The following is a 21,903-nucleotide window of genomic DNA, read 5'->3' on the forward strand; positions in this document are numbered from 1 at the left end:
TTTTTACAGGGAGTTCAGAGCGTTCATCACATTCTCACAAGTTTCTATATCTGCCCCACCCCACCCCCAACAAAAAGGGCTAAAAACCAGGGGCAAGCCAGGTGCGGTGGCTCACACCTGTAATCCCAGCACTTTGGGAGGCCAAGGCGGGCGGATTGCCTGAGATTGGGAGTTTGAGACCAGCCTGACCAACATGGAGAAACCTCATCTCCACTAAAAATACAAACTTAGGCAGGCGTGGTGGCGTATGCCTGTAATCCCAGCTACTCGGGAGGCTGAGGCAGGAGAATCATTTGAACCCGGGAGGTGGAGGGCGTTAAGAAACTGGCGATCAGGGTTTCCCGGCCTCCATGCTGCTGCCATGCCGAGCTGGTGTTTCTGGACAGGGCGTGTCCTCTCCTATGCATTGCAGGATGTTGGGCAGCTTCCCTAGTCTTCACCCACTAGATGCCAGGAAGATACCTCTGTCCCAACCAAAAATGTCTCCAGACCTTGCCTGATGTCCCCATGGGGGCCAGAGTCAGCTTCTGGCTTGAGCCGGGCAGCAGCTCAAGTGGTGCTGGGGGAGGGGAGACGCCAGGACCATAGTGATCATTCCCTATCCTTGTTGCAGCATGATGGTCGGGACAGCCTTAGGGGCTTGGGCGCTCTCAGAGTCATGTCGCCCACGCAGACAGGAGCCGGCCTGGGGAGGGTGTTTTGCTTGGGGTCCCTCAGCTGCGGGGGACCCTGGCTTCCACGAAGTTTGAGGAATTCATGCTGGCACTTCCCAGCTGGCAGGACCTGGGGGCATCCTGGTGCAGCCGGGGCCTGGGGTCATGAGTTCACCAAGGTAGCTCAAGAACGGGAAGAAACGGTGGTGGCGGAGGGTCCTCTGGTCGAAGCCTGGGCCTGAGAACCCCGTCATACACTTGGAGGCCAGAGCAAGGGAAAGAAGGAACTCGGAGGCTGGTGGCTGTAGGTGAAGGTGGAAGGAAGTTTATTGAAACAGGAAACCCTGACGACCAGGGCTGACCTGGGTGTGTGGCACTAGAACTGCTCTCAGCGTTTGGCTGGCAGGCAGCCAGAGCCCTAGCCAAGGACTCCCCACCCTGACCCCGTGTCTCCCTGCGCGGGCGCGCTCTGACTGCAAGCTAGTCAACCAGATGCCTCCAAGAGCTCCAGGACCGGTTTCTGGGGCCATCCCTGGGCTGTCTGTCCGGTCGATCAGTCCCACTGTCTAGTAGGAGATGGGGCACCAGAATTGAGCCGACATGCTGATTCGAGTGACTCAGATTGTCCCTCTGGCTAGAGACCCCACACACTGAGAAGAGCCAGACACTGCTCTGCTTTGTATGTTTTCACATCGCCGTCCTCCCCACAGCCCTAGGAAGTGGAGGTGTCATTATTATGTCATTGTTACCATATTTCAGATGAAAAGACCACAGTGCGGAGGGGCTAGCGAACTCGTCCCAGGCAACATGGTTAGTAAGCTTCAGGGCCTGGACCGAACTCATTTTCAGAACCGTTTGGGCTCTGCCGCCTTCAGGATGGGGAAGAGGGAAACCCAGAGAGAGGGGGCGAAGCTGCGCCCCTAGGAGCCAAGGGACAGTGAGTAGGAGAGGCAGAGCAGGTGGCCTTCAGGATCCATGATCTGGAGGCTGGGAGGACAGAGCAGGTTCTGAGGGAAGAACTGCAGAGGGAGGGGATGATGGGAGGATTGAAGAGATGGGGCTGGAGGAGGAGAAAGAAGTGGGGAGGAGGAGGTTGAGCGAACAAGGATGCAGGTGTTCTGGGTGGGGCAGGAATAAGTGGAGTGGCCTCAGTTTCTCTGACCTGGGAGGTTGCCGAGTCTGTGAGGCTGGCACTGGGGGTCTCAGGACGCGGCTGCTAGACACCAGAGAAAGCCAGCTGGAGCACATGTTGGAGGTGTTTGGAGTTTGCATATGTGATGGTCCACCAGGCTGTAGGCCAGGCCAGGCAGGTCTGCCCCTGCCCCTGGCTCAGGCATCAGTGGGGCAGTGGCAGCTGCAGAAGGGGTCGGGAGTGTGAGAATGTGCTGAGATGAGGTCTGGAAGCAGTGAAGAGAAGATGGGAGGGGGAGGAAGAAGGAAGGCTGGCCAACAGCGCAAAAATGGGTTCTAGACACGGCTCTGGGGAGGTCACGAGGCAGTTGTGGCTGCACAGGTGTGGTGCCCTGTGCTTGGGATGTTACCTGGGTGACCTCACCAACTTAGCTCCATTCTGTGACTCAGAGAGGGGTCCTGCCCCCGTGGTTCTACCAGCGCCTCTGTGCCTGCGGCAAGGCTCTGGGGACGTTGCATGAACAGGAAGCCCTCCTGTAGCTGAGTCCACACCCTGTACCCTCACCCCATTCTCGGGTTGTGGTCAGAGACGGAGTCAGGAGGCCAAGATCTCAGAGGGGGCGTCATCCTGGGAGATGGCCCGTCTAGGGTGTGTCCTGGGCAGCGTGGAGGGCAGGTGATGGGCAGGTCATCATGGAGCAGGGAGCAGGATGGAGTCAGTCCTCTGAGCTCACCCAGCTCCACCTCCTCTGATAATGGGGCCCTGAGCCATCTTAGCTTGCCTTGGGGAACCTTGGGTTCACACAGGTCAAGAAGCTTGTCTAGGGTCACCCTGCAAGTTGTCATGATTAGTTGTAGTCACCTTTGAACCCTGGGGTTGAACGGGGCCTCAGAGGACCGCTTCAGTCAGAGGTTGGGACTTCCCCCTCCTAAGAGCCCCTTTGGGAGGCTGATAGTTCAGGGAGCACCAGTTGGGAAAACCAGCACCCCAGGCTGACTGGTCTCACGGCTCCCTCGGCAGGACCAGGCTAGAACCCTAGGGATCTGTGCCAGGATGGGGAAGGAGTAGAGAATGATTCCGAGGGAGCTCTGAGCATCCTCTGGGTGCTGGCAGTCTGGCGGGGGTCACAGGAGAAATTGCGGCGATATGTGTGGTAGGAGAGACCGACAGCGGCCTCTGCGGGGTGGGGGTGCGGGGTGAGCCTGATGCACTGGAGAACCGAGCAGGCTGCTACTCCTGGCTGTGGGTGTGGGTGCCAAAAGGGTGGACACCAGGGGACTCTGTTGGGAATAAGCTGGCTCCCGTGATGGGGCTCTCGATGTTCTGGGAGGGGAATGAGCCAGGTGGGAAGGGAGTGGTGGAGAGTCCAGAGAGAGTGGGGGAGGGAGGGATGGAGTCAGCTTTGGGTGGTACAAAGAAGACCCCTCAGGACCCCAGATGGGATGGATCGGGGTGGGATGGGGAAGGAGCCTGGGGAGATGGTGCAGGCAGGAAGGGAGTAGGGGAAAGACTGAGGTGAGAGGTAGGTGTGGTGATTGAGAGGCAGGAACACCTTGGAGCCATCTAGGTGGGACAGTGTTGAGAACTGGGGACCCTGAGCTGGCTCACAGCTGTCAACATGAGGCATCTACCTGCTGGAATGGAGAGGGAGAAGGACGGGAGGCACTCGGCTTCCTATCTTAGGGCCCTGACTTCCGTCTCTGCCTGATGGAGCAGCAGTCCTTCACCTGCCCCTTATTAGAAAAAGCAGTGTTGGCCGGGCGCGGTGGCTCAAGCCTGTAATCCCAGCACTTTGGGAGGCCGAGACGGGCGGATCACGAGGTCAGGAGATCGAGACCATCCTGGCTAACACGGTGAAACCCTGTCTCTACTAAAAAATACAAAAAACTAGCCGGGCGAGGTGGCTGGCGCCTGTAGTCCCAGCTACTCGGGAGGCTGAGGCAGGAGAATAGCGTAAACCCGGGAGGCGGAGCTTGCAGTGAGCTGAGATCCGGCCACTGCACTCCAGTCTGGGCGACAGAGCGAGACTCCGTCTCAAAAAAAAAAAAAAAAAAAAGAAAAAGCAGTGTTACCCCGGACACAGGCACAGGGAGGATCCCCACCACCACCACGACGCACCGCTGGCTGGGCATGAAGAAGGAACATCAGCAACAGCATAACATTATTCGTGGCTTAGACACTGGGAGGTAGGGGTGGATAACCGAGGCCGGGCCTCCGCAAGACAAAAAGATGCAGGGTCACTGCATCTTCAGAGGAGGCCGCGCCGGGGCAGTCAGATTTTGCCGGCGAAAGTCCCGTTCTTGATCTGCTCATTCCAGCTCTCCACCTGGGAAGCAGAAAGGCAGGGAGCGGGACGCCGGCTCAGCCTCAGCCGAGCCCTCCCCACGCCTGGCCCGGCGCCCCCTCTGCCGACTCACCCAGCTGGTGGGGCACAGCGAGTGGTACACGCGGTAATAGTACTCGCAGGGCTGCGTGCTCTTCCCACGGCGGGTCCTGATCTTGAGGCAGCGGTGGTAGTCTGTGGGGGGCGGGGTCACGCGACAAGCCACGCCCATTCCAGGACAGGATCCGCCCTTCCACTACTCGGTCCCTCCCAGTTCTTCCCTGCTTCGCCCCGCCTCCCTCTACCCCCGAGGCCTCCATCCCGCCCCTCCCAGCCATGCCCCAACCCCTGCCTCCCTCACACTGCTCCTCCTAGCCAGACCCTGCCCCTACCTACCTCGCCCCACACCTTCCAAATCAGGCCGTGCGCCTACCAACCTCGCCCCGCCCCGCCCCTCCCGGCTCAGCCCCGCCTTTTCTCGGCCCGGCCCCGCCCCTATCAACCTCGCCCCGCCCCGCCCCTCCCGGCTCAGTCCCGCCTTTTCTCGGCCCTGCCCCGCCCCTATCAACCTCGCCCCGCCCCTCCCGGCTCAGCTTCGCCTTTTTTCGGCCCGGCCCCGCCCCTACCAACCTCTCCCCGCCCCTCCCAGCTCAGCCCCGCCCCCACCAACCCAGGCCCGCCCTGCCTCCCACCCTAACGGTCTCCACGGGACTTCGGGTGGGAGTGGCCCTCCCTGCCGTCCCCCGTCACACCCTGCTCCCCCCATAACCTGGCTGAGCAGGTCTCACCCAGGAAGTTCTGGTAGCAGTTACGGGTCTGGTTCTGGTTGGGGAAGCGCGGGTCAAAGGGCGGCGTCGACCATTTCCCCTTGGGGGGCTCCTGGGCTTCCACATCCAACATCCTAGAAGGAGGCAACTTCTGCGGGACGGGACGGGGACTCCGTGGGGCCGAGGGGGCGCCCTCGCTCCGACCCGTCCCCCCATCCGGACCCCCGCCCCTCAACCCCACCCGTCGTGCCCTCACCAGCCTGACGTCGGCGGCCACTGGATCTGCTGTAGGACCGTCCCCGGGTGCCGCTGGCTTCTGAGTCCGCGGGGTGCGGTGGCCCCAGGCTCAGGAGAAACGCACCCGCGGCCAGATTGGCTCGGACGCCCGAGCCCCAGCCAATGGGAGCAGTCGTGCGCCGCGGGCCTGGTAGGGGCGCCCCCACCCACCCCTCGCTCCCTGACGCCCCCTCGGGGACCCGCGCGCGCAGGCACTGAGGTGCGACCTGCTGAGTCTCAGACTCAAGCTTTAATCTCTGCGAAGTTGGGCGGCTCCACGGGCTCGCCCCGCCCCCGCCCCCCAATATATAAAGGCATATCGATAGTTCTGGTATCTACCGGACGGGGCGAATCCCCCCAAGCGGCCTTTCAACATTCCGCTTCTTACAGTCGGTGCGCACAGAACCCTGGGGGCCTGTGGAGTTAAGAGGAAAGAGTGGCGGTGGGGTCAGGGCTCCTGGGACCCCCCTTCCCCCCCCGTTCCTCCCCTCTGCCCTCCCCCCAGCCCTCCCCCATCCTCCTCCTCTCGGTCCCCTCTCCCCCCCCACCTCCAGGGTCTTAAAGGGTACCTGGCAGCGCTGGGCTCCTCCGGACAGTTTCCGACTGGGGTTGAGCCCCACCCCCCGCATCCAGCTACTCAAAGTGCTGGGAGTGCTGCAGGCTGCAGGGAGAAAGCAAGCAGAGAGAACTTTGGGGGACAGGGTAGGGAGAGAGGGGTACCCAGGGCTTTAAGAGCTGCAGATACCCGGCTTAGGAATCTGGGCAGGTGGTTTCACCTCTAGAACCCTGCTAAGCTTCTCTCCCTCCTGCCTGGTTAATATCAGGCCTGACTCAGGATTGGTCACACTGGCAGCCAAATGTACGAATTAAGAATCCCGGCCAGGTGCGGTGGCTCATCCCTGTAATCCTAGCAGTATGTGGGGCGGAGGCGGGAGGATTGCTTGAGCCCAGGAGTTTGAGACTAGCCTGGACAACATGGTGAAACCCAATCTCTACAAAAAATACCAAAGTTAGCCAGGCGCGTTGACGCATGCCCGTGGTTCCAGCTACTCAGGAGGCTGAGGCAGGAGAATCACCTGAGCCTGGGTAGGTTGAGGCTGCAGTGAGCTGTGATGGCATCACTGCACTTCAGCCTGGGCAACATGTGAGACCTCGGTTTTGTTTTGTTTTGTTTTGTTTTGTTTGAGACTGAGTCTCACTCTCTCTCCCAGTCTGGAGTACAGTGGCACCATCTCCGCTCACTGCAAGCTCCGCCTCCCGGGTTTACGCCATTCTCCTACCTCAGCCTCCCCAGTAGCTGGGACTACAGGCGTCCGCCACCACGCCCGGCGAATATTTTGTATTTTTAGTAGAGACGGGGTTTCACCGTGTTAGCCAGGATGCTCTCTATCTCCTGACCTTGTGATCCACCCGCCTCGGCCTCCTAAAGTGCTGGGATTACAGGCTTGAGCCACCACGTCCAGCCCAAGACCTCTTTTCTACAAAAAATCAAAAACTTGGCTGGGCTTTTGGAGGCTGAGACAGGAGGATCACTTGAGCCCAGGAAGATTGAGGCTGCCGTGAGCCATGATCACACCACTGCACTCTAGCCTGGGAGAGAGAGCAAGAGACTCTGTCTCTAGAGACTGCACTCTAGCCTGGCGATAGAGCTCACCTCCAACCACTCCCTTTCCTCCACACCAGGCCCCTGGCCTCCAACCATTCACTTTCTGTCTCTATGGGTTGGCCTGTTCTGGGGATTTCATGGAAATGGGGTCTCTGCGGCCTTTTGTGTCTGGCCCCTTTCATTTGGCATGGTGTTTCTGAGGTGTTGCAGCCTGGAGACACCCCTCTCTCCACACTCTCCTGACTGCTCCCATCAGGACTTCAACCCCAACCCCCGCATCACTTCCACACTGGTAAATCCAGAGGTGTGACCCCAGGCCCCGCTTCCTTCACCTGACCACAGCGTTTGACACCGACGTTCCCTCCCCGCCTTGTCGCCGTCTCCACATGGTGCTGAGATGCCCCCGTCTCTGGCTGCTCTGCTCTCGCTGACTCTGGCTCCTCTTTGCCCAAACACCTCAGACTTTTCTCCATCTCCACTCACTCGCCGGTGAATTCCTCCAATCTCACAGCCTGAGCTAACCTGTCTGTGCACCAGTGACTCCCCAAATTGCTTCCCCTGAGCTCCAGACTCGTGTCCAACTGCTTACCCTGCATCTTCCCGACACCTCAGAATCAAGGTGTCCGAAAGAGAGGCGTTCCTGCGCGCCTCCCAGAACCTACTCCCCTGCACTGCCGCCGCCCGCTCCGGGCATCTCGAACCCACATCCTCCCAGCCGTCTTCAAGTCAGCCTTTCTCTCACATCACAAGCCCCGATCCGTGAAGCAATCTATTGGCTCACTCTTCAAAGCATCTCCAGAGTCCCCCGCTTCTCCACACCTCCATCACCTCCCGTCTTGTGCAAGCCACCATCATCTCCTACCTGGGTTCCTGCAGCCGCCTCCACCCTGTCCTCCAGGCGCCCACTCTTGCCCCCTCTACATCCTCCACGCCCCAGCCAGAGGCAGCCTCTTCACACATAAATCAGTCCCCATTATTCTTCTGCTCCAAACCCTCCAGCTCGCTCAGAGTCAAAGCCAGAGTTCCTAAAATTGTCTGCAAAGTCCTCCGTGATGGGCGTCCCCCTGCTGCGCCTCTGACCGAGTTTCCACCCTGGGATCCCCGTGGTCCAGCACATTACAAACACTCCTGCCCCAGGGACTTTGCAGTGGCCATTCCTTCTGCTGGCATGCTTTCCCTGCAGATGGCCTCATGGCTTCCTCCGTCCTCTCCTCCAAGTCTTCACACAAACCACTCCAGCTCAATGAGGCCTCCCTAGACCACCTGGGCTGTGGTGGGGGCTGTCCTGTGCACTATAGGATGCTGAGCGGCATCCCTGATCTCTACCTGCTAGAAGCCAGGAGCACATCCCACCACCACCAGCCCCATGGTCAGACGCTGTATCCCCACTGCCTAGAACAATGCCTGGCACAGAGTCGGCACTCACTATGTATCAGAGTGAAAGGGGGCCGAGCGTGGTGGCTCACGCCTGTAATCCCAGCACTTTGGGAGGCCAAGGCGGGCAGATCACTTGAGGTCAGGTTCAAGACCAGCCTGGCCAACATGGTGAAACCCCGTCTCTACTAAAAATACAAAAATTAGCCGGGCATGGTGACACACGCCTGTAATCCCAGCTACGCAGGATGCCAGGAGGTGGAGGTTGCAGTGAGCCAAGATCATACCACTGCACTCCAGCCTGGGTGACAGAGTGAGACCCTGTCAAAAAACAAAAAACAAAAAACAAAAAAACAAACAAACAAAAAAAAAAAACAGGAAAGGAGGGAGTGATCATCTCTATCTCATAAACAGCAGAGCTCACAGTACATGCTAGCTGCTAACCCCTGCTACCTGGGTGGAAGGTTAAAGACACCCGATTCCTCCTGTATTTCCTCTGCCTTGGTGGCCGTGTTCCTCACAGTTTCAAGTTCTAAGAGCATGGGCAAAAGAATTTCTGAAGACGACCCCACAGTGGCCAGGGGGTGCTGGGCTGGCATCTTCACGGGCTCCTGCGACAGTCTCTTGGGCTGCTGGGACGCCTTGGCTGTGGCCTCAGTCTTTGAGATGGGGGTCTCTGAGAGGGGGGATGGCGGTAAGCCCTCCCACCGTGAGGCGGGCAGGGGGATAGGCGCCTGGGAGATTCCTTCCCTCTTGGGACTGGCAGAGGTGGGCTTGGAGCGAAGGGGCACCTTGGGCGGCCCCTCGGGGTCCCAGGGTGACCCTTTACTCTCGCCCCATTGCCGCTTGCCCTCCTTCACCCAAGTGTGTGACTCTGGCTGTTCTCTGACCACCACTGGCTTCCCCTCCGGTGAGGACAGCTGGCCTGGGTGGAAGGGCATTGAAGCCATCACTGACGTGGCAGACGCCTGCGAAGTCGCCAAGAGCCAGGAGGGAAGTGAGACCAGAGAGGGTTTCACGCGCTGCTCTTTGGAGTTGGCCAGGATCGTGAGCTTGGCGAGGGTAAGCGTTTCCACAGAGAAGGGTCTGCTGAGCTCCTGGGAGGGGCCCTCGACGGCCAGCTCCTTTGTCTCGACCCATCTCTTCCGCTGCTCCAGCTCCTTGGATCTCGCGCCAGGCGGGTCCAGGGACCTCTCTTCAAGCTTCGCCAAGTGGGCCCGGTCCTCCAACTTCCCCTGGCCCCCGAAGGCCTCCAGGGTCACCTCCTGGGTTTTGCTAACCAGGATGTCCTTGGACTCCTTCTTGGTCACGGTGAAGGGCGACTCCAGGGACTTGACCTGAGTCGTCATCACCACGTCTGTCTCCTGGATGCCCACCGTCACCGCTGGCACCGTCACCGCTGGCTCCGGTCTCCCTCCAGACGGGCTTCTCTCCAGCGCAGCTCTTCCAGGGATTCCTGTTGGCAGCACGTCGCCAGGGAGCCTCCCCCGTGAGGCAGGCGAGCCCGGTGCCATCTGGTACTGGGGAGGTGAGGTCTGCAGAGCCTTTTGGGACGGGGCAGGGAGAAGCAGAGATTTCCTCTTCGGAGCAGTGGGGGACACAGCCTTCTGGGGAATGGTAGGTACAGATGGGGCCTTCTGAGATGGGGGTGGGGTCTTCTGGGGTGGGGCAGGTACAGCTGGGGCCTTCCAGGGAGGAGCTGATGCAGCTGAGACCTTCTGGGGAGGAGCCAATCCAGGTGGGGGCGTCCACGAGGAAGCAGGTACAGCTGGGAGCTTCTGGGACTGGTCAACGAGGAATGGTGCCTTGCGAGATGTGACAGGGCCCGTCTGGCAGGGTGGTGGCCCCCGTCCCTGGTGGGAGCCCATAGACCTGGCCTTTTCCCTGCCCCTGGGGATGGAAGAGTAGGGTGTGGAGAGGCGGGCAGCCAGGGGATAGGGAGCCAGGCCGGAGGCAGCAGATGACAAAGTGCTGCTCTCAGAATCCATGAGGTCTTCCATGTCCTGATGCCACAGGCACGGGTCCAGGGAGCTGCCGGAGCCCAGAAAGAAGCAATCAGGGCTGTCAGCTGAGACACAGTACGAAGGGCTCTCAACCACAGGTCCCTGGCCTGTGGCCTCCTCAGATGCAGATGTGCAGGCCTGTAGATGGACAGAGGGGAGAGGATGCATGGTCAGGATGCATGGAGACCCCAGACCCGGGAGGCCAGACCCCCAGCCCCTCCTCCCTCAGACCCAGGAGTCCAGACCCCAGCCCCTCCTCCCTCAGACCCGGGAGTCCAGACCCCCAGCCCCTCCTCCCTCAGACCCAGGAGTCCAGACCCCCAGTCCCTCCTCCCTCAGACCCAGGAGTCCAGACCCCCAGCCCCTCCTCCCTCAGACCCAGGAGTCCAGACCCCTAGCCCCTCCTCCCTCAGACCCAGGAGTCCAGACCCCCGGCCCCTCCTCCCTCAGACCCAGGAGTCCAGCCCCCACCCCTCCTCCCTCAGACCCAGGAGTCCAGACCCCTAGCCCCTCCTCCCTCAGACCCAGGAGCCCAGACCCCCAGCCCCTCCTCCCTCAGACCCAGGAGTCCGGGCCCCCAGCCCCTCCTCCCTCAGCTCTGGGGCCTGGGCCCCGCCCCGGGTATAAGGCTGGCCTTTGGAGAGGACTGTGTCTGCTTGGCCGTGCTGGAAATGATGCTGAAGATGGTCCAGATGGTGATGCTGGTCTTCTCTGGATGGGGGAGCAGTCTGAGCCCTTTGGGGCGGGAACCAGAGCCACGAAGTGTGGCAGGGGGTGGGGTGGGTTGATCTTACCAGAAAAGTGGACTTGGGTGTGAGTTCTGTCGGGGTGGAAGTCTGGGTGGGACCTGCAGGAGCAATACCGTGGGACTTTGGTGGCATCTGGGCTGGGGTCTCCCACCTTCTCCCACCCACCCACCAGCAACAAGACCCCACGCCCACTTCTTTTCTGCAGGTTTCTTCCCGACGTCAGCATGCTCCAGCTGCGACCAGATGAGGGGCACAGAGTCACCCACGGCCTGAGACTTGAAACTGCGCTTGAGTGCCTGGCATGGGTGAGGAAGGGACGGTTAGACAGGGGCAGCCCCTAGGGTGCGCACCGCCCCGCCAGCTCACCTTGGCCTTCCTCTGTCTCCGAGTGGCCACCGGAGGCTTCTTATAAGGAAAGTTGTGCTCAGCAACCCTGACTGGGAAGAGAGAAAACATCCTGGATCAGGGACCCCAGGGGAGGGCACGAGGACCTACCCCAGGAGCTTGTGCAGGCCCCGACCGAGGGAGGGGGAAGAGCCAAAGGGTGCAACTCCGTCCCTGCTGGGGGAGAACCCGACACCCAGAGGTCCTAAGAACAGCAGGGCCTGCTCACCTGCATGTCTGCTGACGGGCTGGTCCTGCGGAGACAGAAGGAGGCAGGAGGGGCCTGGGCTTCCACATCTCCATAACCTACCCAGCCAGAGGTCTAGGCCCCTCCTGCTCCCAGGACCCTGCGATCCAGCTCCTCCTCCCTCAGACCCAGGAGTCCAGACCCAGCCGCTCCTCCCTCAGACCCAGGGGTCCAGACCCAGCCCCTCCTCCCTCAGACCCAGGAGTCCAGACCCAGCCGCTCCTCCCTCAGACCCAGGGGTCCAGACCCAGCCCCTCCTCCCTCAGACCCAGGGGTCCAGACCCAGCCCCTCCTCCCTCGATTCAGGGATCCAGGCCCCAGCCCCTCCTCCCTCAGACCCAGGAGTCCCCCAGCCCCTCTTCCCTCAGACCCAGGAGTCCAGATCCCCAGCCCCTCCTCCCTCGACTCAGGGGTCCAGGACCCCAGCCCCTCCTCCCTGAGACCCAGGAGTCCAGACCCCCAGCCCCTCCTCCCTCGACTCAGGGGTCCAGGACCCCAGCCCCTTCTCCCTCAGACCCAGGAGTTCAGACTGCCAACCCGCCACCCTCAGAACCAGGAGTCCAGGCCCCCAGCCCCTCCTCCCTGAGACCCAGGAGTCCAGGCCCCCAGCCCCTCCTCCCTCGACTCAGGTGTCCAGACCCAGCCCCTCCTCCCTTGACTCAGGGGTCCAGGCCCCCGACCTAGACTTTGGGCTCTTGGTCCCAGTCCCCTGTGGATCTGGCCGGGGAGTTCCTAGGGCCTGCCATGCCCTGGGCTGTGGAGCTGGGGTCCCACCTGCAGGTGCCAGGTGGAGGCAGGTGCTTTGGCCAGGGGCACATCCAGGGGGGCCGTGCACATGGTCCTGGGGGCCCAGGTGGGAGGTGGCTCCTGAAGCAGGTTGATGAGGCGGATCCAACAGTGGAACAGGAAGCCCGCCTCGTTGTCGGGGGCGTCCAGGGCCAGGTAGTACTGGCGGCCCGAGACCAGGCGCAGCTTCAGGCGCCAGGCAGAGAGGTCATGGACGCAGAGGTGGACGAGGTCCAGGGGGATCATCCTGGGAGAGGGAGAAGGGAGCGTCTAGAGCAGGAGGGGCAGAGGGGGCGGCCAAGGGGTTGGGGGATGCGGCACCTGGTCAGCACGAGGCCCGAGCAGTCCCCATCCTCGGCAGGCTGGCCAATCAGCAAGATGTCGGGCAACACCAGGCCTGGCAGGGAGGCAGCCACGCCCATGGCCAGCCGGTTGGTTCTGTGATTCACGAACACTGGGCCCCCTTGATGGGTCACCTGGGGCAGTCAGGGAAAGGCGCTGGAACCACTCCTTCCTCCAGCACCCGCGGCCTGAGCCTCCCTCCTGATCGTCCCCTACACAGGGACGGCTAAATCCCACTCCCTCTCAAAATCCCCCAGCCCGGGTGGCCTCGCTTCCCCTCTGCCCCTCTCAGCCCCAGGGCACTGGGAGCTGGAGACCTGAACAAAGTTACTCTCGAACATGGGCAGTGCACGGAAGGGCAGGTATTCGCCCTTCTGGAGGGTCTTTTGCAGCTCCCCCAGAACAGGGACCCACTTCGGGGTGCCCTGGAGCGGCTCAGGGCGCCTCCTGTTTCGAAGCCAGATCATGGTGGCGGTGGGTGCTGGTTTAGGGACCCAGAACCCAGGTGTGCAGGCCTCCCAGGCCCGGCCCACCAGCCTTGGCCCCTGGGGCTTCACGGGTGCCTGGAGCTCAGAGTTACAGAGTGTGGAGATGCCCCAGGCTAGGAGACTCGGCCCTCGGCCATGGCCCTGCCAGGGTGGACAGCAGGGGCCGGGGGGAGGAGCCTCTGGTGGAGGGGCTTTGTGACCTCATCGGACACACAGGGGCCTCTTCCGGGAACTCTCCGGGGACCGTGGGCTCTCTTCTCCTCCAGGGATATAGCCTGGAGTTTTTTTGTGCGTTTGTTTTTTTGTTTTTTGAGAGGGAGTTTCACTCTGGTTGCCCAGGCCGGAGTGCAATGGCGCGATCTCGGCTCACCGCAGCCCCTGCCTCCTGGGTTCAAGCGATTCTCCTGCCTCAGCCTTCCCAGTAGCTGGATTGTATTTTTAGTAGAGACAGGGTTTCTCCATGTTGGTCAGGCTGGCCTTGAACTCCCGACCTTAAGTGATCCACCCGCCTCAGCCTCCCAAAGTGCTGGGATTACAGGCGTGAGCCACCGCACCTGGCCAGCCTGGAGTCTTGAGGGCTGAGATGGGTGAATCAAAACTCCGGGCCCAGGATGGGCACCCCCAACTGCAGACCCAAACTAGTGACAACACGGGGCCCCTGGAAGTCTGTCTGGGTTATTGTAAAGGGAAAATTAGGTAAAGGGTTTGAATTATCGTCCCTACTCTGCCATTGACCCTTCTCCAGGCCCTGGGTAAGACCCAAATCCCTACTGAACCTGTTTTTCCGTATCTCATGTGTGTGCCTGTTGCAAGGGTTCCTCAACACCAAGTTGCAAAGAGAGCTTTGGGAAAGAGCCAGACATGGCACAGAATCCCACTTCCACCTCTCCCTAGCTGTGTGACTTTGTGCAACAGAGTCCCTACTCCTTGTCTGAGACTCAGTTTCCCTCGCCTGTAAAACAGGACGTATTCAAGGGTCCGGGGGATTTGTGTAAGTAAAAAGCCCACACTTAGTGCACAGCCCTGAGAGGCCCACTCAGCGGTCAACTTTGTCCCCTCCTGAGGGCTTATTTTTGGAGGGGAGGAGGCTGCTATTCTGTTCTTCTAAAAATAGTGTTTATTATTTTTAAAATGTGTCATGCAAAATACACAGTCATGGCAGAAATTCTGTAAAATACAGACAATCATAAACATCAAAAGTCACCCACAATCCCACCTCTCTCCTTTGACCTGGAGACAGTCCTTGTCAACATTTGGCTTATTTCCCTTTAGGGTTTTTTTTTTTTTTTAAATCCATATATAGAAAGAAAAACACAAAAATTGGAATCGCATCATGCAGTGGTTTTGTAGCTGTTTCACGTCAGGACATCGTTTTTTCTCTTTTGAGACAGGGTTTCGCCACGTCTCCCAGGCTGGTCTCGAACTATTGGACTTCAGTGATCCACTTGCTTCGTCCTCCCAGAGTGCTAGGATTACAGGCGTGACCACCATGCCTGGCCAATGTCAGGCTATCTTTCTATATCCGAAGCAGGCCTCTCTCCTTAGCCTCCCTGAATGCTAGTCCCTGCTCTGGGTGGCCGGGTGGCATTCCATCCACCGATGCACCATGTTGCTTAACCCTCACCTGTTGGATATCTGGATTGTTTCCAATTTGCTACGGTCAACACAGCCATAATGAACCATCTTGACCTTGCAGCTTTGTCACATACGGGTACCGTTAATCGCAGGGTGACTTCTGGAACCTTCCATTAAATATTTATTGAAGACCTATATAGGTCAGGTGCGGTGGCTCACACCTGTAATCCCAGCACTTTGGGAGGCCAAGGCAGGAGGATCACCTGAGGTCAGGAGTTCGAAACCAGCCTGGTCAACATGGTGAAACCTTGTCTCTACTGAAAATACAAAAGAAATAAATAATTAGCCGGGCGTGGTGGTGCACGCCTGTGATCCCCAACTAATCGGGAGGCTGAGGCAGGAGAATCGATTAAACCCGGGAGGTGGAGGTTGCAGTGAGTTTAGATTGCGCCACTGCACTCCAACCTAGGCAACAGAGCCAGTCTCCATCTCAAAAAACAAAGAGCCCTGTGCAGTGTGGGGCCCCAGGCGAGGCTCAAACTCTGCCTCCCTAGAGCTGTCTGGGTGACTGACCCGTCTCCCAGTCCCTGCCCCGCCCACTCGGGACCTCCACCTGCCCTGCCCCAGTTACCCGAGCATCCAGCCCCAGCTCTCAGACAAGTCGCCCTCAAGTGGGTATGTATGACACATTTAATTCCTTGTTCTTCGTCTCACAAAGGTTTCTCACATTTTTGTACAAAAACCCAGGCTTCCCTTTCCCCTCCCTCCCCACCCCAACATGAAAAGTAATTGCTTAAATAAATAGTATGTATTCCTGCCCAGGCCTCGAGGGGGAGGAGCCAGGGCAGAAGTCTGTGGACACAAGAATCCGGGACCCCAACTCCCTCCTCCTCGGGGACCCAGGAGCCCACCCCCGCTCCTGAAATAAATAAGTATAAATAAGGCACAGATGCCCCCCAGCCTCACGGAAGGACTGTCTCTAACTAGGGGGAGATAAAGGCAGGGGGATCACCTGGCTGTTTCGCCCCCAGTACCGAAATAAATAAATAAATAAGATGTGGCTTTGGAAGGACGGTGGTGGCTCTGGGCCTCGGGTCACAGCCGAGTCTTCAGCAGCAGTAGCCCCCTCACGGCCCAGTCAAGTGTCAGGTGCAGCCCCCCCAGGATGGCGTGGGCGGCCCTGATGCCCCCCCAGGTTGAGGAGGGGGGCGCCAGCGGGGGCGCCGGCGGGTCTGGGGGCAGCTGGGGCAGGGCCAGGCGGGACATCTGTGGGGAGAGGAGAGAAGGTGAGCCACAGGTAGACGGTGCAGCGGGGGTGCAGGGCAGGGGCGACGTAGAGCTGCAGCTGAATCGGGGCTGGGGGACCTCCAGGCTGCTTATTCACAGGGGGACTGTGGTGTGTGGGGTGAAGTGTTTAGGCTGGGAGCTCTTCAGGGTGTGGGGTTCAGAAAATTGAGGCTGGGGTCAGGATGGGCTTCCAGAGCTAAGTGTGGGGGTTGGGGGTGAAGTCTGTGGAGTCAGGGCTGGCATCTTAGTTGCAGGTGAGGGATCAGGCCTGGGGGTTGTGAGGGTTGCCAGGGCTAGAATCTCAGCGCTGGGTTTTTGTTGTTGTTGTTTTAAAAAAAATTAACCCTCACGCCTGTAATCCTAGTACTTTGGGAGGCCGAGGCGGGTGGATTGCCTGAGCTCAGGCAATCCGGTCTCTACTAAAATAGAAAAAAATTAGCCGGGCATGGCAGCATGGGCCTGTAGTCCCAGCTACTCAGGAGGCTGAGGCAGGAGAATCGCTTGAGCCCGGGAGGCGGAGGTTGCAGTGAGCCGAAATGGTGCCATTGCACTCCAGCCTAAGCAACAGAGCGCGAGACTCTGTCTCCAAAAAAAAAAAAAAAAAATTCAAAAAAAAAAAAATAGGCCGGGCGCGGTGGCTCAAGCCTGTAATCCCAGCACTTTGGGAGGCCAAGACGGGTGGATCACGAGGTAAGGAGATCGAGACTATCCTGGCTAACATGGTGAAACCCCGTCTCTACTAAAAAATACAAGAAACTAGCCAGGCGTGGTGGCGGGCGCCTGTAGTCTCAGCTACTTGGGAGGCTGAGGCGGGAGAATGGCGTGAACCCGGGAGGCGGAGCTTGCAGTGAGCCGAGATCACGCCACTGCACTCCAGCCTGGGAGACACAGCGAGACTCCGTCTCAAAAAAAAAAAAAAAAAAAAAAAATAATAATAATAATAATAATAATTAAGAGACAGAGTCTTGCTATGTTGCCCAGGCTGTCTCAAACTCATGGCCTCAAGAGGTCCTTCTGCCTTGGCCTCCCATGCCTTGGGATTACAGGAGTGAGCCACGGCGCCCGGCCAGGGCTGGGGTTTTAGAGAGTGTCTGGGGTCTGTGGGCTCGAGTGTAGGGTCAGGCCCTGGATCTCAGGGCTAAAGTCCTAGAGGTGGGGTCTCTGGGTTCCAGTTCAGGAACTCATGGGTGAGGGCTGGAGTCTCAGAGCTAGAAGTTGGAATTTGAGATCCAGGGTCTTTGGAGCTATTTGGAGCTAGGCCCAGGAACCAGGGTTTGAAGGTTTCTGGGTTCAGGGCTTTGGGGCTGGCTTTGGAAGTGAGGGTCTTGGGGCTGTACACGCACAGGCTCAGGGTCTGAGGTCTCGGGGTTTTAGATGTGGGGAGTGAGACATAGGGCCTCAGGGCTCAGGGTCTAGGGCCTTGAGGTCTTGGGTTTGTAGAGCCAGGGACCCAAGGCTGGCTTTGGGTCAGGGTCTTGTATCTTAGGGTCTGGGATCTTTAAGGTGTCAGGATCTCAGGGCCAGGGCCTAGGGTCTCAGGGTCTGGAGGTCCATGGTTTTCTTTTCTTTCTTTCTCTCTCTCTTTCTTTCTTCTTTTTTTTTTTTGTTTTTTTTGAGAGGGGGAGTTTCACTCTTATTGCCCAGGCTGGAGTGCAATGGCGTGATCTCAGCTCACTGCAACCTCTGCCTCCCAGGTTCAAGCAATTCTCCTGCCTCAGCCTCCCAAGTAGCAGGGACTACAGGTATACATCACCACACCTGGCTAATTTTGTATTTTTAGTAGAGACGGGGTTTCGCCATGTTGGTCTGGCTGGTCTCGAACTCCCGACCTAGGGTGATCCACCCGCCTCGGCCTCCCCCAAAGTGCTGGGATTACAGGCGTGAGCCACCGCGCCCGGCCAGGTCTGTGGTTTTCAACGCCATGGGGCCAGGGTCTCCAAGTCTTGAGTTGAGGATTTGAATTCCCAAGTCTTTGGGCTTCAGGGTGGGGTCTTGGGTCTTAGGGGCTGGGATATGGGGACTTTGAGGTCATGGATGATGGAGTCTCAGGGTCTTGGGGTGAGGATTTGGAGTTTCTGGGTGGGATTTGTGGGTCTAGGGCCTCAAGGTCTCAGGGCCACAGGATCTTGGGGCTGTAGAGGCAGGGTCTCAGAGCAGGGCTGTTGCACTTAGGTCTGGGGTCTCAGGCTTCAAGGACTCAGGCCACAGGATCTTGGGGCCGGGGTGGGGGTCTGGGGTGTCAGGTCTTGGGAACAGGACATACCAGGAGCTGCAGCCGGCGCAGCAGCCGGTCCAGCCGGGTCTGCAGGGTGCCCAGCTCAGGCTCCAGGGTCTTCAGGGAAGAGCCCATTGCCCGACGCAGCCACTGCACATGCCGCAGGTAGGACAGTAGGTCCGCTCGCAGCCTTGTCAGCACACTCGGGAGCTGGGGACAGAGCCAGGACATCAGAGAACACCCAGCCGGTGCCCGCTGTGCCCCTCATCCTCCCCACCCCCTTTACTCCCTGCCTCCCGCCTTGTCCCCAGCCCACTCCCCTGCCCTTACCTGTAGAGCTCCCAGTGCCCCCGCGCTCATGGCCAGGGTGGGCAGGGAATCCAGGTTGTGGTCCCCGTCAGCTGGGAATTTGTCCTTCTGGCAGGGAAAAAAGGCTGTGAGGGGGCCCCTGCCCAGCCTAGGGGCTCCCTCCATCCCCCACGCCAGGCCCCCAACTCTTCCTCTCCCTCACTCTGCCACCCGAGAGCCCAGGACCCCTTCAAGTGGCCTGCCCACAGACATCTCTCCGTTCCTCTCTGCCTCTCACTCCTGTGCTGGCCCCAGCCCAGTCTCTCCTACCAGCTGTATAGTCAGCTGCCGCGTGTCCTCCAGGAGAGAGCGGGTCAGGAGCACGGTGCTGTCCAGCTCGGCCCGAGGGTCTGGGGAAGCTCGAGGGGAGCCAGGTGGTGGCCCAGGGGCAACAGCTGTATCTGGCCACAGGCTCAGCACGACCAGGACCAGGCGGCAAACACCTGAGGGCAGGAGAAGACACAGAGCTCAGGCTGGACTCCGGGTCTGAGGGAGGAGGGGCTGGGTCTGGACTCCTGGGTCTGAGGGAGGAGGGGCTGGGGGCCTGGACTCCCGGGTCTGAGGGAGGAGGGACTGGGGGTCTGGACTCCCGGGTCTGAGGGAGGAGGGGCTGGGGGCCTGGACTCCCGGGTCTAAGGGAGGAGGGGCTGGGGGTCTGGACTCCCGGGTCTGAGGGAGGAGGGGCTGGGGCCTGGACTCCCGGGTCTGAGGGAGGAGGGACTGGGGGTCTGGACTCCCGGGTCTGAGGGAGGAGGGGCTGGGGGTCTGGACTCCCGGGTCTGAGGAAGGAGGGACTGGGGGTCTGGACTCCCGGGTCTGAGGGAGGAGGGACTGGGGGTCTGGACTCCCGGGTCTGAGGGAGGAGGGGCTGGGCCTGGACTCCTGGGTCTGAGGGAGGAGGGGCTGGGGGTCTGGACTCCCGGGTCTGAGGGAGGAGGGCCTGGGGGTCTGGACTCCCGGGTCTGAGGGAGGAGGGGCTGGGCCTGGACTCCCGGGTCTGAGGGAGGAGGGACTGGGGGTCTGGACTCCTGGGTCTGAGGGAGGAGGGGCTGGGGGTCTGGACTCCTGGGTCTGAGGGAGGAGGGGCTGGGGGTCTGGACTCCTGGGTCTGAGGGAGGAGGGGCTGGGGGTCTGGACTCCTGGGTCTGAGGGAGGAGGGGCTGGGGGTCTGGACTCCTGGGTCTGAGGGAGGAGGAGGCTGGGGTCTGGACTCCTGGGTCTGAGGGAGGAGGAGGCTGGGGCCTGGACTCCTGGGACTGAGGGAGGAGGAGGCTGGGGCCTGGACTCCTGGGTCTGAGGGAGGAGGGGCTGGGGGCCTGGACTCCTGGGTCTGAGGGAGGAGGAGGCTGGGGCCTGGACTCCTGGGTCTGAGGGAGGAGGGGCTGGGGGCCTGGACTCCTGGGTCTGAGGGAGGAGGAGGCTGGGGCCTGGACTCCTGGGTCTGAGGGAGGAGGAGGCTGGGGCCTGGACTCCCGGCCTTAAGGAGGAGGGAACTGGAGGTCTTAAGTCCCAGGGTGGAACGCCCGCGGGCAGGTCGCAGGGCCGGGCGGGCTTCCCTCTCCCTCCCTGGCTCTGGCGGCCCCGCCCGTCGGAGCAGACGCGGCCCCGGGCGGGTAGACGGGCCGGGCGTCTCCCGTCCGCCCCCGGACGCCGGAATCTGGGCCCCGGGGCGGGGCATGGGGGGGGGAGGCACAGGCCAGAACCTGCCCCTCCCCGGGCCGCGGGAGCCCGAGCTGGCTGGGAGCAGGGGAAGGAGCCAGAGGCCAGGACGGAGCCCCGGAGACACGGACCTCTCCCACGGGAGACCCCTTAGACGCCCTCCCAGGAGCCCCGCCGGGTGGGCCGCAGGAATCCGGGCCGCAGCGCACCTGGGCGGAGACGGGCACAGCCACGGGCCCGGCCGGGCCGCGGGAGTGGGAGACCTGGCGGCGGGGGGCTCGGGGGTCCGGGACTGGCTCCTCGCAGCCCACCCCGGCCGCCCCGCCCACCCGGCCACTCGCCAGCCAATCAGCGCTCCCCGGCCGCCCGCGCCTCGCACACCCCCTGCCCGCCCCCTGGCCCTGCCAGCCGTCGGTCTGTCGGTGCGTCCGTCGGCCGCATCTGCCCGGCTCCCCTCGCTCCCCGCCCGCGCCCAGTCTCTCTCCTCCCCCTGCCTGGGGTCGCTGCTCCCTGGCTTGCTCCGGTCTCCGCGGACCCTGCCTCAGTTTCCCTCCGGAGCCTCTCTGCCGGGATCCCAGGGAGTCTGCGTCTCCCGGTCCCCGCGGGCTCCCTGGGGCCTGGGCCGATGGGGGTCCCCTCCCTCCCGGCACCAGTCCCTCCGTCCCTGCCCCTGCTCGGTCTCCGCGTCTCGCTCCCTCTCGGGGCCCTGCCTGGCCCGTCCCTCCCGCGGCGCCTCTGATTGGCTGCCTCCATCCGCGCCTGTCTGTGTCTCCCTCTGCCCATCTCCTCTCGGCCTCCTCCTGTCTCGGAAGCTGCTCTCCTCCTCGTCTCTGACTCCCCGGCTGCCTCTCTCCGGGTCCCTCTCTGTGCGACTCAGCGGGGTCTGCCCCCACCCCCGCCGTGGGTCCCTCTCCTCCCTGCCTCCCTGTCCCCTCCACCCACCCCACGAACCAACTTACAGTTCATGTCCCCGCAGGGCCAGGGGTTCCCCAGGGCAGGGGGCAGGGAGCCGGGGGCCTTTAACCCTTCCCTGTCCGCTGCCGGGGGAGCCCCGGGGGTCAGCTGGGCCGCGGCCTGGGGAGGGGAGGCATGTGCCCGTCAGCAGCAGGGCCGAGGCAGTGAGGGAGTGTGGACGCCTGGGGGGTTATATAGGGGGCTGGGGCGGGCGGGCGGGGGGCAGGCGGCAGGGGAGGGCGGCCTGACACATCCTGACTCACCCTCCCTGCCTGCCTTTTCCATTCACACGGAGCGGCTGCCTTGCAGGGCTCACGCCGCCGCGCTCGGAGGAGGGCACGGAAGGAAAAGTTGGAAAAGTTGAAAAGGGAAAGGGGGGGGTGGTCGGAGAGGGGCTGGTGAGGTCATTGGCGTCCCCTCCCTCCACCTCCACGGGCCAGAGCAGACACTCAGGCTCAAGGGCTGGGGCCCGACTGTGGGTGGGGGTCCGGCTGGACCAGGACTGGCAGAGAGAGATGGGGAGGCAGGAGGACGGAAAGGCAGAGAGAGGCCGGATGGAGGGACAGGACAGGGGCCTGGAGAGGTGGAGGCAGGAGGAACAGGGAGTCGAAGGGACGGAGAGAGAGAGACACACACACAGAGTGAAGGAGAGACTGAGACAGAGACAGGGAGACCCAGATGCACAGAGATGGAGGCAGCCAGAGAGACGCACCAGAGAAGCAGAGAGGATCAGAG

The 21,903-nt window shown here is 61.1% G+C and overlaps 4 protein-coding genes across 6 annotated transcripts in view; 1 reads left to right on the forward strand and 3 right to left on the reverse strand.

Moving 5' to 3' along the window:
- Positions 1-21,903, forward strand: part of TMEM190 (transmembrane protein 190) — a 98,931-nt gene that overhangs the window by 69,364 nt on the left and 7,664 nt on the right. The window lies entirely within an intron of this gene.
- Positions 3,935-5,308, reverse strand: COX6B2 (cytochrome c oxidase subunit 6B2). Of its 2 annotated transcripts, XM_015124938.3 has the most exons (4): positions 5,132-5,308; positions 4,897-5,009; positions 4,203-4,303; positions 3,935-4,111 (listed from the first exon to the last, which is right to left on the reverse strand). In XM_015124938.3, the coding sequence occupies exons 2-4, from the start codon at positions 5,006-5,008 to the stop codon at positions 4,058-4,060; spliced, it is 267 nt and encodes an 88-aa protein (XP_014980424.1). In that variant the 5' UTR covers position 5,009; positions 5,132-5,308; the 3' UTR covers positions 3,935-4,057.
- On the reverse strand, positions 5,785-13,109 carry GARIN5B (golgi associated RAB2 interactor family member 5B). Its single transcript, XM_028838747.2, has 10 exons — positions 12,960-13,109; positions 12,622-12,776; positions 12,289-12,547; positions 11,497-11,521; positions 11,250-11,320; positions 11,076-11,179; positions 10,929-10,981; positions 10,769-10,845; positions 8,585-10,272; positions 5,785-5,812 (listed from the first exon to the last, which is right to left on the reverse strand). The coding sequence occupies exons 1-10, from the start codon at positions 13,107-13,109 to the stop codon at positions 5,785-5,787; spliced, it is 2,610 nt and encodes an 869-aa protein (XP_028694580.2).
- IL11 (interleukin 11) lies at positions 14,225-21,334 on the reverse strand. Of its 2 annotated transcripts, XM_028838748.2 has the most exons (5): positions 21,174-21,334; positions 18,826-18,998; positions 18,538-18,624; positions 18,256-18,417; positions 14,225-15,971 (listed from the first exon to the last, which is right to left on the reverse strand). In XM_028838748.2, exons 1-5 carry the CDS (start codon positions 21,178-21,180, stop codon positions 15,801-15,803), a joined length of 600 nt encoding a protein of 199 aa, XP_028694581.2. In that variant the 5' UTR covers positions 21,181-21,334; the 3' UTR covers positions 14,225-15,800. The 2 variants fall into 2 exon arrangements, with proteins under 2 accessions (XP_028694581.2, XP_077838119.1); XM_077981993.1 differs by lacking the exon at positions 18,826-18,998.

This window comes from Macaca mulatta, chromosome 19, assembly GCF_049350105.2.
Source record: "Macaca mulatta isolate MMU2019108-1 chromosome 19, T2T-MMU8v2.0, whole genome shotgun sequence".
In the NCBI taxonomy this organism is placed as follows: domain Eukaryota; kingdom Metazoa; phylum Chordata; class Mammalia; order Primates; family Cercopithecidae; genus Macaca; species Macaca mulatta.

Bases quoted from the DNA above. Each gene is read 5' to 3' on its own strand.
- COX6B2 (XM_015124938.3), bottom strand. From the start codon at position 5,008: ATGTTGGATGTGGAAGCCCAGGAGCCCCCCAAGGGGAAATGGTCGACG. The intron at 4,304-4,896 runs GTGAGACCTGCT...CGCCCCCCACAG, and splicing joins CTGCTACCAGAACTTCCTGG to ACTACCACCGCTGCCTCAAG. The intron at 4,112-4,202 runs GTGAGTCGGCAG...TCTGCTTCCCAG, and splicing joins CGCTGTGCCCCACCAGCTGG to GTGGAGAGCTGGAATGAGCA.
- GARIN5B (XM_028838747.2), bottom strand. From the start codon at position 13,109: ATGATCTGGCTTCGAAACAGGAGGCGCCCTGAGCCGCTCCAGGGCACC. The intron at 11,522-12,288 runs GTGGGACCCCAG...CTGTCTCCGCAG, and splicing joins CCTCCACCTGGCACCTGCAG to GACCAGCCCGTCAGCAGACA. The intron at 10,273-10,768 runs GCCAGCCTTATA...GTCCATCTACAG, and splicing joins AGACACAGTCCTCTCCAAAG to GCCTGCACATCTGCATCTGA.
- IL11 (XM_028838748.2), bottom strand. The intron at 18,418-18,537 runs GTAAGGGCAGGG...CTCTGTCCCCAG, and splicing joins GGGCACTGGGAGCTCTACAG to CTCCCGAGTGTGCTGACAAG. The intron at 15,972-18,255 runs GTATGTCCTGTT...CTCTCCCCACAG, and splicing joins TGCGCCGGCTGCAGCTCCTG to ATGTCCCGCCTGGCCCTGCC.